Raw genomic sequence first — 13,802 nt, forward strand, 5'->3', positions numbered from 1 at the left:
GGGAAAAGGAACCAAGGTTGGCTGCTGAGATGAGGGGCCTGCAATACAGGCCCTCATCGGAGTCATCATTGACTGTGAAGTCACCAGTCATAGCAAAATAATTTAATATAACAGCCATAAGATAACGACCTTAAGTCCATTATTCCCTTAAAAAGGGGAAGCCAGGGAATTTGTTATTTTCATTTTCGTTTCCTTTCGGCATCGCTATCACTATCACTTTGATGATTGATCATCTTAAATATCCAAAGACTAAAATCATTTATTTCTTATAAGTTATCGCTCTTGTTTATGAAGAAAGTACAAGTTTATGAAATTGAAAAGTGAACTTAAAGCATCGTGCTTGATGCTTTTGATCACATGTCATTTTTCCCAGTGAAAATGCTCACCAAATTTCCTGAACAATGGTACATTGGTACTGGTTTCCCATTTCGCTCGTTGAGTATCTTAGTTCATCAGCATTTAGGAAGTTGACATTAGCACGATATACATGTGTTATGAAATTTTGGTTTTTACATCCTTTAACTTTATTGGTTGACGTCAAGGATGCTTTTTGCTGGTTAAAAACTGTTCAGGTACGGGGTAAGCAAACAGGATGAAGCTTTCAATGCCGAGCTATGCAACCTTTATGAACGGTTAGTAGAGATGTTACCTTTTTCCTTTGTATGTTTTCATTAGACACTTGTGGTGTGCGCTCTGTCTATAGACATGTAAAAATAATCTAGCCCACCCTATAATTGCTGATTTACAATCGACTCCTTAACATTGTTGGAACCATAGTATCTAGAAAACTACTTTCCACATGGCCAGGCTGATTAGTTTTTGACATCTCCAAGTTCACAGTATAACACTTACAGGGAAAATAGGAACTTTTCTTGTATTGTAGTCTAATCTTAAATTTGGAGTCAGAATGCATTTGTCTTGAAGTAAAATATCTGCATTTATTTAGAAAAATGGTCTTACACGAAACACACATTAAGTCTTAATAGCTAGATAGATTTATTAGTTATATATATGAAAACTTAAAACAAAAGGGGTGATTCTCCGATCAATTTGTCTTGTTTTTTAAAGTAACTCATTACTTATAAGAATCTGAATCTACCGAATAAGAAATACATCGGAATTTTAACTTAGAAATTTTCAGCGGAAGCAAACACAGGAAACAAATTCTCACACACAGAAATCTACCCTCAAACTAAACTTCACACTATTTATCAAAACAGTGAGGGCTCCCTAACTGGGAAAATGGCCCACATAGAAAATCTGGAATTTACAGCAATTTAACTTTGCTGAACTTAGCCCAGGAAAAACCCCAATATGTAGAAACGCATACCTGCACACTATTGTATGAATTCTGGGCAGAAGATGGACTCAACCGTATGGCTTGTACAGTCTTCAGGCCATGCCCTAGCTGCTTCCTCTATGTTTGCCATTTTGCTGCCTAAAAACTCACTCGATCTCACTGAAAAGCACAGCTAGATCTGTGATCAGCTGCTGGCTCTTCTTTTCCTTTACTGCTACTCCTTTTTTCTTCTTCTCAGCTCGTGTTTTCACAATCACTGTCTCACACTCAGTGAGAAATGCTTTCTCAAAACTGTGTCTCCTTCTCTCCATAGGCTGTTTTTTATAATGCTTTATTGAGCTAAAGTTTAAAACCCTAACCATAATTTCCAAAGTGATTGACAGATGAGATTACATCTCACCTCACTTAAGATCAGTGGTTGATATTAAGTCTAAGTCACTAATGTAATTAAGTTACATTTCCTTAGATTTTCCTAGCTCAATAGGCAACATTAATTAATTGACTTTAATTAACGCAATTTACCTGAGACTTAGGAAAATTATAAAAAACAACTTAACTGAGGTTGATTAGGCAAGTTTCCTAAGTGAGGCTTGGGACGACCCTTGCATGCTTGACACCTGGCCTATGCAGAAGCACCTATCTGCCGCTAAACTTCAGCAGAAAGAGCCTGTTACTGTTGTTGTGACACGAGGAGGGTTGAAGATGAAAAACACTTTCTATTAGATTGTCCATCTTATGCTCATATTCGATCTAATTTTCAAAATAATAGTCACACTACAACCTTCTCTTAATGCTAATTGGGCATAGAAATTCTAAAGAATTCCAAGTAATCTCTTACATTCTCAAGCAGTGTTACTTGGGAGCAGGAGCGAAAATGGGTGTGGGAGCGACATTTTCAAAAGCTCCCGGTTTGGGAGCGAATCCCAGAGCAATTTTTATATAATATATATATTTTTTATATTTTGATGCATATATGTCAACAAAAATATGTAGAATGATGAATTAGATATAAAAAACATAAACGAACATAGATTGATCATTGAACCATATAACATCAATCAACTAGAAGTTATAATCTTCATCAACCACGTCCACAAGTTAGTAACATACAATATATTGAGTCTCGTGAATCATGATTCATCAATCTTAAAGTTTCAACTTCAAGCTTTCAAAATTGAAAATCCAATATATAACATTTATCATCATTGATCACCAAAGTTATACTTGTAAGCTAAGTTTAAACTTTAACCATTACAAGAAATAATATCTAACATGAAATGAAATGTTATAAAATGAATTAGGAAATGAAATGAAACAACTTTCACGAAGCATCATATTCATAATTCAGAATCATTACCAATGAGTTATAATTGCCAACTTCAAACTTCAAACTTAAATTGTCACAGTCATATATTATTTACAAAAAATATCATTATGATATGAAAGAGTCAAGAGTCAAGACTCAAGAGTTATGAAAACTAATAGAAACTATAAAAGACAAGTAAACTGTAAATCTATTATCTACTACTTCATGTGGCGCATGCCACGAGAAGTATCTGATGTATGAGCAGGTCGTGGTGGTCTTCTAGGAGTCTCCTCCCACACAGACCGATGACCAGAATTAGAAGGCACATGCCCTCCACATGAGGGTGTAGATGGAGGCGGCGACAACAAAGGAACAAGACTCGGAACTTGAGCACTGCTACAGGATGGTGGAGGTGGCATGGTTGTTGCTTCATCTTCCTCTCTCATAAGTTCCGCTTCCAGTTCTTCAAGATGTATAGTGCCATCCTCCAAATTATCATCCTCTAGGTGGTTGTCCCAAATTTTATATGTTGGATCTTGTTAAATTATGGTATGTTCTATGCTTAGAGCAGTTTACTTATTTTTCTTCTTATTAGCCATAGATTAGCAATCACATATACATTAAGTAAAGTGCAGATGGAACATTAAATGATCAACAGAAAACAAGCCAAGACAAGAGACACAAGATGTGGCGGCTAGCCAGGGACAAACCCCAATGCGGGGAAACCCTTTGATCAAATCTTCTTTTATCTTCAATAGTTCAGCAGAGAGAAATAATACAAAATTTGAATTCTGTAATTTTATATCAGCAGCAGCAAACCCTAGATCAGCAAAGTCAAACTTGTTCAAACTAGCTGAAATTGACCTCTAAAATACTTGGTCAATTTCTGGTCAACTTTGACCTCGAACAACTTGAAGAAACAACCCCAAAAGTACAGTCAATTTGCAGATTTCTGAAGTCAACTTGCAGTCCTAAACTAGGATAGTCAACACCGGTCAAACTAGAGGTTAGATCACCTCGATTTTCGTGCCAAAAATTGCGGCCTGCCTAGGAGAGGCAACCACACCCAATCCGCACTTCTGAATGGTCAACGTTGGTCAAAGAGATGACTTGCTGCCCTAGCGTCCTTTCTGCGTCTTCCTTGCCCTAGGACGTCTTCCTTTCAGCCACATGTGTGTGAGAGAGAGAGGCTCCTTTTATGCGTAGGGGAGAGAGAGAGAAGATGAGTGAATTGAATTGTCCAAATGAGGAGAATGCTCCTTGTATTTATATGCAAATGTTGAGGTTGAATAGACATGACTGTTGGGCTTCTGAGCCTACATAAGTTCGCTGGCCGACCTTGACAATTTGTCCATAATCAAAATAAATTCATATCTCCATAAATACTTATCGGAATCAGATGATCTTTAGATCAATCCTACACCTCTCGATGAGAGGAATCTAGGAAAAATATCAGAAGCCATAGATAAGGTGATCCACATGGAGTTTGGCCCTAGTTGCCAATTTTAACACTCCCTCTCAACTAGGGAGAACTTCATTGCAATCCGTCAGATCGTCGCTGCTATCCATCCATCAAATGCACTGTCCTGTACAACTTGACCCCACTCTGCTCTACTCTGCTCGAACTATGAAGAGGAAGAAATGATTGAGGATGTATCATACGATCCTCCACTGACCCGAAGTCAGTGTCAGAGTGTGAACCACTCTCACTGATCCCAGATCAGTATCATTGATCCCAGATCAATGGAGGTCATCCTAGCATAGGGAGTACGATAGACACAGCGATGCGTCCATCGATAGTACTACTATGGTCCATATCCTCATTTCCCTGCTCATTGATAAGATGAGAGGTACTTCCCATGAGTCCCAGACTGCATGGGTAGGATGCCTCGACAGGAGAACTAATCATCCTGTCCACAGGAGAACGAATCATCCTGTCCAGTGGATGCCACGAAGAACTAATCATCCTGGCCTACAGGAGAACTAATCATCCTGCTCCACAGTCACCACAGAGAACGAATCATCCTGACCCACAGGAGAACTAATCATCCTGTTCCACAGTCGCCACGGGGTGTCACAGGGGAAGGTTGAACCTTTACCCTATACATAGTGCACCACCAGGGGATGGTGAGTCGCCCTGTGGTCACATGTTGCTCCAAGAAGTACCCCGCGCCCCCCTGGAGCTCCCAGAGCTCAATACATCATACTCGACCCTCATAAGAGGGTCTCTGAACGACACCAAGTCGTTCTCGGAAAGTCAGGAATTTGACCTTTCCTAGGGGCTTTGTCAAAATGTCGGCGACCTGTTCATCTGTACTGATATGTTGGAGCCTTATTGCTCCTCGTTGCACCATATCTCAAATATAGTGGTACCTGATATTGATATGCCTGGAACGATTATGAAATACGAGATTCTCTGATAAACGGATCCCGCTCTGGTTGTCACACAGAATCACGGTGGTATCCAATGTAAATCCAAACAGCTCACTGAAGAGCTTTTGCAACCAGACTGCCTCACAGGAGGCCATGCTAGCAGCAATGTACTCTGCCTCGACGGTGCTCAAAGCCACCGACTTCTGCTTCCTGCTCATCCAGGATATCGAGGCAGATCCCAAAGAGAAACAACACTCGGAAGTGCTCTTTCGGTCCACCACACTGCCTGCCCAATCAACATCAGTATACCCAAGTAGTCTCACGTCTCCGACAGTATATCTCATCCCATGAGTGATTGTGCCACGAAGATATCTCAACAGATTCTTGGCACCAATCCAATGTGAGTGGTGAGGCTCAACCATATGTTGACTCAATGTTTTGACTGCAAAGCATATATCTGGATGGGAGTTCACCAAGAACATTAATGCTCCGACGAGTTGACGATACTCAGTAGCATTTCGTAAAACAGGTTCAGCAGCACTACCGCTTAACTTCTTGAAGTCAAGCTCCATCGGTGTAGTTATGGGCTTGCAGTCCACCATGCCGAATCTCTCCAATAACTTCACCACATATTTTCCTTGAGATAGGAAAATCTCCCCTAGTTTCTGCCAGACCTCCAGTCCTAGGAAATAGTGCATAAGTCCTAGGTCTTTCATCTTGAACTCAGAAGCTAGCTCCCTCTTACATTCGTGAATGAGAGGGTTTGCACCTATTAGAAAGAGGTCGTCAACATATAGCACCAGTATGAGAGGCTTGTCATCTATAACTTTAAAGTAGAGGTTAGTGTTGGCTTCACTCCTAGTGAATCCCAACTTCATCAAGTAGTTATCGATCCTCTCATACCATGCTCGGGGCGCTTGCTTTAGCCCATAGAGGGCCTTCTTCAACCTGCACACATGAGATTCTCGATCATAAATCTCAAATCCTTCGGGTTGCTCCACATAGACCTCCTCTTTGATCGAACCATGTAAGAACGCAATCTTGACATCCATCTGATGTAGGTTCCATCCTTGCGAAGCAGCAAGGGCTATAATCGAGCGGTTGGTGGTATATCGGGAAACAGGTGCAAATATCTTGTCATGGTCTATACCTTCCTTTTGGGAGAAGCCACGAGCGACAAAACGAGCCTTATACTTTTCCGCACTTCCATCAACTGCATGCTTTATCTTGTAAAACCATTTTGAAGTGACAACTGCTTTGTCCTGGGGTTTGGGGACCACGTCCCAAACATCGTTTTTCATAATGGACTCATATTTCTCGGTCATAGCATCCTTCCATACTTGATGCTTGACGACATCTGTGAATGACGAATGTTCATTTTGGATGATCGTGCTCATGATGGTCAGGTATCCTTGATACCTGTTTGGCTTCTTCCTTTCACAGAAGGTTCCTTGGGGTGCAATGTGTCCTTTAGCATCATCAAGTGTCCCCCTAAGCCATGGAGGCCTCTTCCTAGAAGAGGAAGGTTCTTGCGAAGGAGGATCAATAGGATCCATAGGTTCTTCCACATCGGGCATCGTTTCATCTTCTTTTTCCTTCGGTTCCCCGGTGTCAGCTTCTTTATATCCCCTTAAAGTAGGAAGATTGTCTACTTTGCTAAGAGCCATATCTTCATCAAAGATGACATCATGACTAATCTCGACTTCCCTTTGACCAGCTACATAGATTCTATAGCCCTTAGTATTTTCGCTATAGCCCACAAAGATTCTTTCTTTCCTAATTTGCTGAATATAAATTTTAAAGGCTATTTAGTTGAAGAATTGAATATGTTACTCATTGTTTGACATGTAATGAATCTTCCTAATGGAGGAATCAGTGTTGCGGGGGAGCGGCCCCCCCCCCCCCCCCCCCCCTCGAACTCGCTCCCGAATCGCGCTCCGAGCCGGAGCGGCTCGGGAGCGCGCTCCCTTAAAAAAATTTGCCGTCCCTGGTCTGTTAGGGAGCGACGTAGGGAGCGATCGCTCCGGCGCTCCCGGAGCGATTTTTAATGCCCGGGAGCGATCGCTCCCTGATCGCTCCCGGACATTAAAAATCGCTCCGGGAGCGGTTCGGCGGAAAAAAAATCCGCCGGACCCGAAAATAAAAAAAAAAAAAATTAGAATTTTTTTTTAGTTTTATAAGCCCAATGGGCCAAAAAAAGTTCATTATAACTTCATTGAGATTGAGTTTGGAGCTGGAGCAAGAGCAAAGGAGCGAAGAGCAAGTGCTGAGGAGCGAGGAGCAAGCCTGTAGAGGTAAGTAATTTAGTAATTTAGTTAGTTTAGCTGGTTAGGTAGTTAATTTAATTTAGTTGTTTGAGTTTAAAGATCATGTATTTAAATTAAATAAATAAATTAAATTAATTAATCCCAATAAATTAAATTAATTTGCAGATTCAAGAATCAAAACCCTACAAACATCAAACACCATGGACCTGGCTATATTTATTGGCATTTTCCTCTTCCTGGTCCCTTTTATGGTTATTATGGTGCTGGAGAGTAGGAAACGGAGGGGGCCCCAAACTGAAGAGGGGGATGAAGAAGCTGGAGAAAGTCAAATGGGTGAAAACCCCAGCAAGGAGGAGCTGGAGGAGGGTGAACATGACCCTCAAAAAACTAAACAAGACCAAACTCCATTGTGGAAATATGTTCACAGGGCTGAAACAGGGAGAGGGGGTGGAACCACTAAATTTCATTGCCCCCATTGCAACATTGATTACACAGGTTCATACACCCGTGCTAGAAGACACCTCTGCGGGAAAAGGCCATGGGATGGAGAGAAACAAATAGGAATCAAAACTTGTACAACGGTTTCAACAGCAGATAGAGCCAAATACATAAAGGAAGAGGAGGACGCCCAATACAGAACAAAAAAATCAAGGGGTTTCTTTGAACCAAGCTCGCAATCACAAAGAACTCCTTCAGCATCCTCCCAAGGCAGTGGATATGGACATGGAGGCACAGGGTCATCATCTTTAAGGCGTGTAGAACCATATCAGATTTCCTTGATGAGGGGTGTAGGAATGATGTGGATTCAAAAGTTTACAGGTTTCTCTATGCATGTGGGATACCATTCAATGTTCTATGCTCACCTTATTGGCACGAAATGGTTTCTGCCATAAATGATGCCCCTAAAGGATACAAGAGCCTTGGGTATGACAAGGCAAGAACCGTTGGCCTTGATCATGAAAAAGCAAAAATATCACATTCTTTGAATAAAATGACAAGTTCTTGGACTGACCATGGGGTGTCCATTGTATCTGATGGATGGACAAATGTAAAAGGCAAGCCATTGATAAGTGTTCTTGCTGTGTCTGTTAGTGGTCCCATATTTCTAGCTGCACATGATTACTCAGACAAGTTCAAGACCGTCATCAACATTGCAGAAGCATTACTTGAAACAATTGAGCGTATTGGCCCATACAATGTCATCCAAGTCATCACTGATAATGCTCCTAATTGTAAGGCAGCGGGAGCAATTATTGAGGATAAATACCCGAACATATTTTGGTCTGGATGTTTGGTTCACACATTGAACCTTCTGTTGCATGATATTGTCAAAAACAAAAATGAACAATACCAATGGATTGGTAATTTGTACAAGAAAGGAAAACAAATGATAAAATTTATTACAAATCATAGCAATACCCATGGCCTTTTCCGCAGTCACTCGAGATTGGAGTTGCTGAAGATTGCGAGGACTAGATTTGGTAGCTATTACCTCACCTTCAGGCGCCTTTTGAAGGTAAGAGAGGCATTAGCTAGCATGGTATCAAGTCCACATTGGCAGGTGTTAAAGGAAAGGGCTACAAATGTAGCTGACATGGCAGGTTTTGAAATGGTGGAGGAGGCCGCTCTTGATGGGCAGTTTTGGACAACTGTGAGGCAGGTATTGGATTTCACCAAGCCAATTTATCACATGATTCGGTTTGCAGATACAGACAAACCAGTGATTGGCGAGGTGTATGAGCAAATGGATACCATGTTGGGGGAAATAAAAGACATTGTTCATAATAGAGATCCCAACTTGTACAAACTGATTCATGATTGTGTGTGTGAATGGTGGAATAGGCTTAACCTTCCACTACATTGCTTGGCGTATATCCTTACGCCAAAATACTACTCTACATCTTGGTTGGGCCAACCTGCAGCAGGGGGTGGGGTTAGGACCAAACCCCATTTAGATCAAGAGGTAACTAAAGGATATTTGGAAGCATTAGAAAAGTTGGTACCTGACAGGGAGGAATGTGCAGCTGTGCGCCTTGAAATAGGCAGATACTTCAGTGGCACTGGTTTGTATGGTAACTTCCATGCAATGGACGACAAAGATAAATTTGATTCTCTCACATGGTGGGAAACATATGGCGGCCACGGACTTTTGCCAAAATTGGCAAAAAAAGTTCTTTCACAGGTTGTAAATTCTTCTTCTGCAGAGAGGTGTTGGAGCACCTACAGTTATATACATAATGTGAAAAGAAACAGACTCAATGAAAACCGAGCAGAAAGCTTGGTTTATGTGCACTACAACTTGAGGTTGTTGAGTCATTACTGTGATCGGGCTAATGAGGATCCCACATATAAAATTTGGGACAATCACCCAGAGGATGACAATTTGGAGGATGGCATTGTACATATTGAAGAACTAGAAGAGGAACTTGTAAGGGATGAAAATGAAGCAGCAACCATGCCACCTCCACCTCCACCTCCACCATCCAGTAGCAGTGCTCGAGGTCCGAGTCTTGTTCCTTTGCTGTCGCCACCTCCATCTACACCCTCGCGTGGAGGTTCTAGTTCTGGTCGGTCTGTGCGGGAGACTCCTAGAAGACCACCACGACCTGCTTATACTCCTGGAGACTCTCGTGGCAAGGGCCACATGTAGATTTACAGTTTATTTGTCTTTTTTAGTTTCTATTAGACTTTAGTTTTCATAACTGTTGAGTTTTGAGTCCTTGACTCTTGACTCTTGACTCTTTCATATCATTATGATATTTTTTGTAAACATTAAATCACTGTGACAATGAAAATTTGAAGTTTGAAGTTGGGCCTTGGCAGTTATAACTCATTGGTAATGATTGTGAATTATGAATATGATGCTTTGTGAAAGACTAAAGTTGTTTCATTTCATCTCATTATTCATGTTTTATTTTATAAATTTTTAACATTTCATATCATGTTAACAGTTAGAAGTTAGGACTTAGAAATATCTTCGATATTACTTCTTGTAATGGTTAAACTTAGCTTACAAGTACAACTTTGGTGATCAATGATGATAAATGTTATTGAATTTTCAATTCTGAAAGCTTGAAGTTGAAACTTTAATATTGAATTTGATGAATCATGATTTATAAGACTCAATATGTTGCAGTTGTAATATGTATTTTACTAACTTGTGGACATGGTTGATGACGATTATAATTTCTAGATGATTGATGTGATATGGTTCAATGATCAATCTATGTTTTTTTATGTTTTTTATGTCTAATTCATCATTCTACATGTTTTTGTTGACATATATGTATCAAAAATTAAAAAATATAAAATATATATATATTTTTAAAAAATTGCTCCCGGATTCGCTCGCAAACTGGGAGCTTCTGAAAATGGTCGCTCCCGCTCCCGTTTTCGCTCCCGCTCCCCGCTCCCGCTCCCGCTCCCAAGCAACATTGGGAGGAATTCTTAATAACTCTCCATCAAATTCCATTTTCCTTAGAAGTGGGTAATTGATGGGAATCGATACCCAGGGCATCAATTTTCGGCTTCCTTAAAGACAAATTTAGCTTATATTGAGCATCCTTGACCCCATATGCCTAAAGGACAAGGCACTAGTCCAAGTCCATTGTGATCATTTTTACTTTTCATCCATAAATTCTTCTCCTAAAATTTCAACCCTTTTAAGGCTAGGACATCAAACTAGGGCTTAGAGCGAAATCTTTAGGGAGAGGTTTGGTGAAGGCTTGAGAGTCTAAACATCAAGTGTAGGGTCTTGGCTAGTTGACCAACAAACTTGGTGGGCATCCAGTTAAGTTTCCTCCATAAAATCTCTTGCCCCAAGTGTTGCCCTAAGAGGGAAACCCTAGTTTCTCTTCCTCAACTTGAGGGTTTTTTTGAAGGGTGTATGAACTTAGTACTTGTTGAAGTATATCTCAAGAAACCTTTTCTCTCCATTTTCTTGACCTTGGAATTCCTTATACTCAAGCAAAATCAACAAAACCTAGTTCTTGTGCATTTCTTTCCTAGGTCTCTCATAGAAAGTGTATCACTTCTTAGTGAAGCATTATACTTGAGAATTGAGTCTTTCTTAAGAGATTCTAGCATATCACCTTACACCTCAACCATAGAATACCTTTCATATTGACCCTATTCTACCGGGACTTCTCCCATCAGTGAAAATCCGTAGAGCAGGGGGACTTGGCTGTGGAGAGTGGGCCATTGCTCCATTGTTAGCACCTAGTATAGATTTTAGTATTGTGGGGTTTCCCTCCCCAAGGCTTGCTAGATTTTGTGGTAACATTTTGGCGTTGTTGTCGGGGAGGAAGCAAGTCTACCTTTTCTTGATTGAATCATTTGAAGAGGTGGTTTTTTTAATGACAAGATAGATCCTCTTCCGGTGACTCCTAAATTGATTGATTACGACTCCTTTGAAGACAAAATAACTCCAAGAACAAGAGCTACCACAAGGAGGGGTGAGCGTACTCCATCTCCTATTAGATAAACCATATTTTCTGACATGGATAACACCGCTATTCTTCGCCCTAGTGCTAATAACCATTGAAATGCAAATACCAATAACCCTAGGGCTAAGAAATGGTATCATGCCTCATTCAAACCATTAAACTTGGATGCATTCCTTAGTGCTCCTCACCAATTGCCTGATAAACACGATGAATGGTTGCCTAAGTTTGATGGGAGTGGTATGATTAGTGTCGAGAAGCATGTGGGCAATTTTACTTGGGCATTTTGTCCTAAGAATATTGATGAAGATGAAGAAGATGTTGTTATGATATTGTTTGCTTTGACATTTGAGGGAAATGTTAGGGATTTGTATGCAGACCTTACCTCGAGGAAGAATCACCAACTTTGATCAATTTGAAGATGTCTTCAAGAAAAGATGGGCCAACCATCTAGATGGAGGTATGGCTCTTGGTAAATTCCTCCAAACAGATAAAACAGATAATGAAATCATCAAAGATTCTATCCAAAGATTTGACAATTTTTAGAGAAATCCCTGACAGGCTTAAACCATCTAGTTACATTGTATTAGAAAGGTTTATCCAAGGTGTCTGTCGACATTTCACATATGTGTTAAGAGATAAGGAGCCTGCCACTTTGGAAGAAGCAAAGAACATTGTCATAAAGGTGGAGCTCAACATTAATTCTGCTCATATTGATCTATTCAATTATCCGAGGGCTAAGCTCTAAGCTGCCAAGAGCGGAGCTGACCTTGGTATGAAAGAGGTGGTCACAGCCTTAGCAAAGAAGCTTAATGACATCTTTGTTGGTCAAACAATGGCCATGAACAAGTTGGCTGCTCTTGAGAAGGAAAGAAGGGATAGTTGTCTTCCAAGGAATCAATTCGTTAAAGACAAGTCTTTTCCAAAGAAAGTTGACGTAGGAAACATGCGGGCCAACAGAATGTTTCAAAGACTCTTGCTCTTACGAGCATGGTAGGACTAGGAGAATTCTCTAGTCAAATTTCCGAGGAAGAAGAAGATTCGCAAGAAGAAAGTGAAGGTGAGGAGGATGCTGAGCAATTGAACAATGTAGATCAATCTAGCCCATTTAATATATTACGAGCTGACACATACATTCATCCATGATTGGACCAAATCAAGTATCAAGATGAATCAAAGGTGGAAGTCTTAGCAGCTGAGAGTAGTGGGAGGTTTAAAGGGTTGCAATATTCAAAGAAAAACGATAAGCAACCCCAGGAAAGCTCAAAATAGCCCCCTCCCAAGAGAAAGCCCCTGCCCAAAGGGAACCCAAGCACAAATCCAAAGGCAAAGAAGTCGAGTTAGATATTTATGCTAGTAGTGCTGTTGCAAAATAACCATGCAAGTGCCTATAAAAGAGATTGTGAAGCTTCCCACTCAAAGAAAGCAGGTCAAGAAGGCCTGGGGGCTTGATGATGAAAATGAAGATCCTCGTATTATGTTGCAAAATATGCATGTGTCTAAGACCGATATTGGGCGTGAGCCATTCTTATTGACATTAGCCATAAACAAGTTACTTCTCCATAATTGTATGTTGGACACAGGGGCTGCTGCAAACATCATGCTATTAAAAGTCATGGACCAATCATAATTGAACATCACTAGACCTTACAAGAATGTTTGTGGTTTTGACTCTAGGTCCATCCCTGTGTATGGACTCATTAAAGATCTTAAGGTTACCTTAGCTCGTAATAGGGGCATCTCTATGTTAATGGATGTGGTGGTGATTGACATTCCTGATGTCTAGGGCATGTTACTATCTAGAAAGTGGGGTGCATCTATAGGTGGCCAATTACAAATGGACTTATCATATGCTACTATTCCCCAACTTGACGGGACCCATTCATCCTTTGTAGGAAACCCCAATTCCCATTACATGTTGAGGAATTGGATCCCTTTCCATATCCCAATCAACAACCTAAGACGAGACACCTAGGTAACCCATCCAGGCCAATTGATCTTCCACCTCACTAGGATTATGTCTCTTGAAAAGGCCCTCCTCAAAGCCACTAAATCCTGAAAACCAATGGGTGCCCAAATCTAAGAAGGAACCTCAAATTGGAGAGATGGCTTTG

At 40.7% G+C, this 13,802-nt stretch overlaps 1 protein-coding gene across 1 annotated transcript in view; it reads left to right on the forward strand.

Annotated features, from left to right (window-relative positions):
- Positions 1 to 13,802, forward strand: part of LOC149180045 (protein TIC110, chloroplastic-like) — a 207,922-nt gene that overhangs the window by 1,415 nt on the left and 192,705 nt on the right. Inside the window, exon 2 of the mRNA XM_089415874.1 lies at positions 573 to 632. Coding sequence (XP_089272000.1) covers positions 573 to 632 — 60 coding nt within the window. The remainder of the gene's footprint in view (positions 1 to 572; positions 633 to 13,802) is intronic.

This window comes from Pinus tabuliformis, chromosome 3_2 (assembly GCF_031772625.1).
Source record: "Pinus tabuliformis cultivar Carrire ecotype Pingquan chromosome 3_2, CPIR1, whole genome shotgun sequence".
Classification (NCBI taxonomy): Eukaryota; Viridiplantae; Streptophyta; class Pinopsida; order Pinales; family Pinaceae; genus Pinus; species Pinus tabuliformis.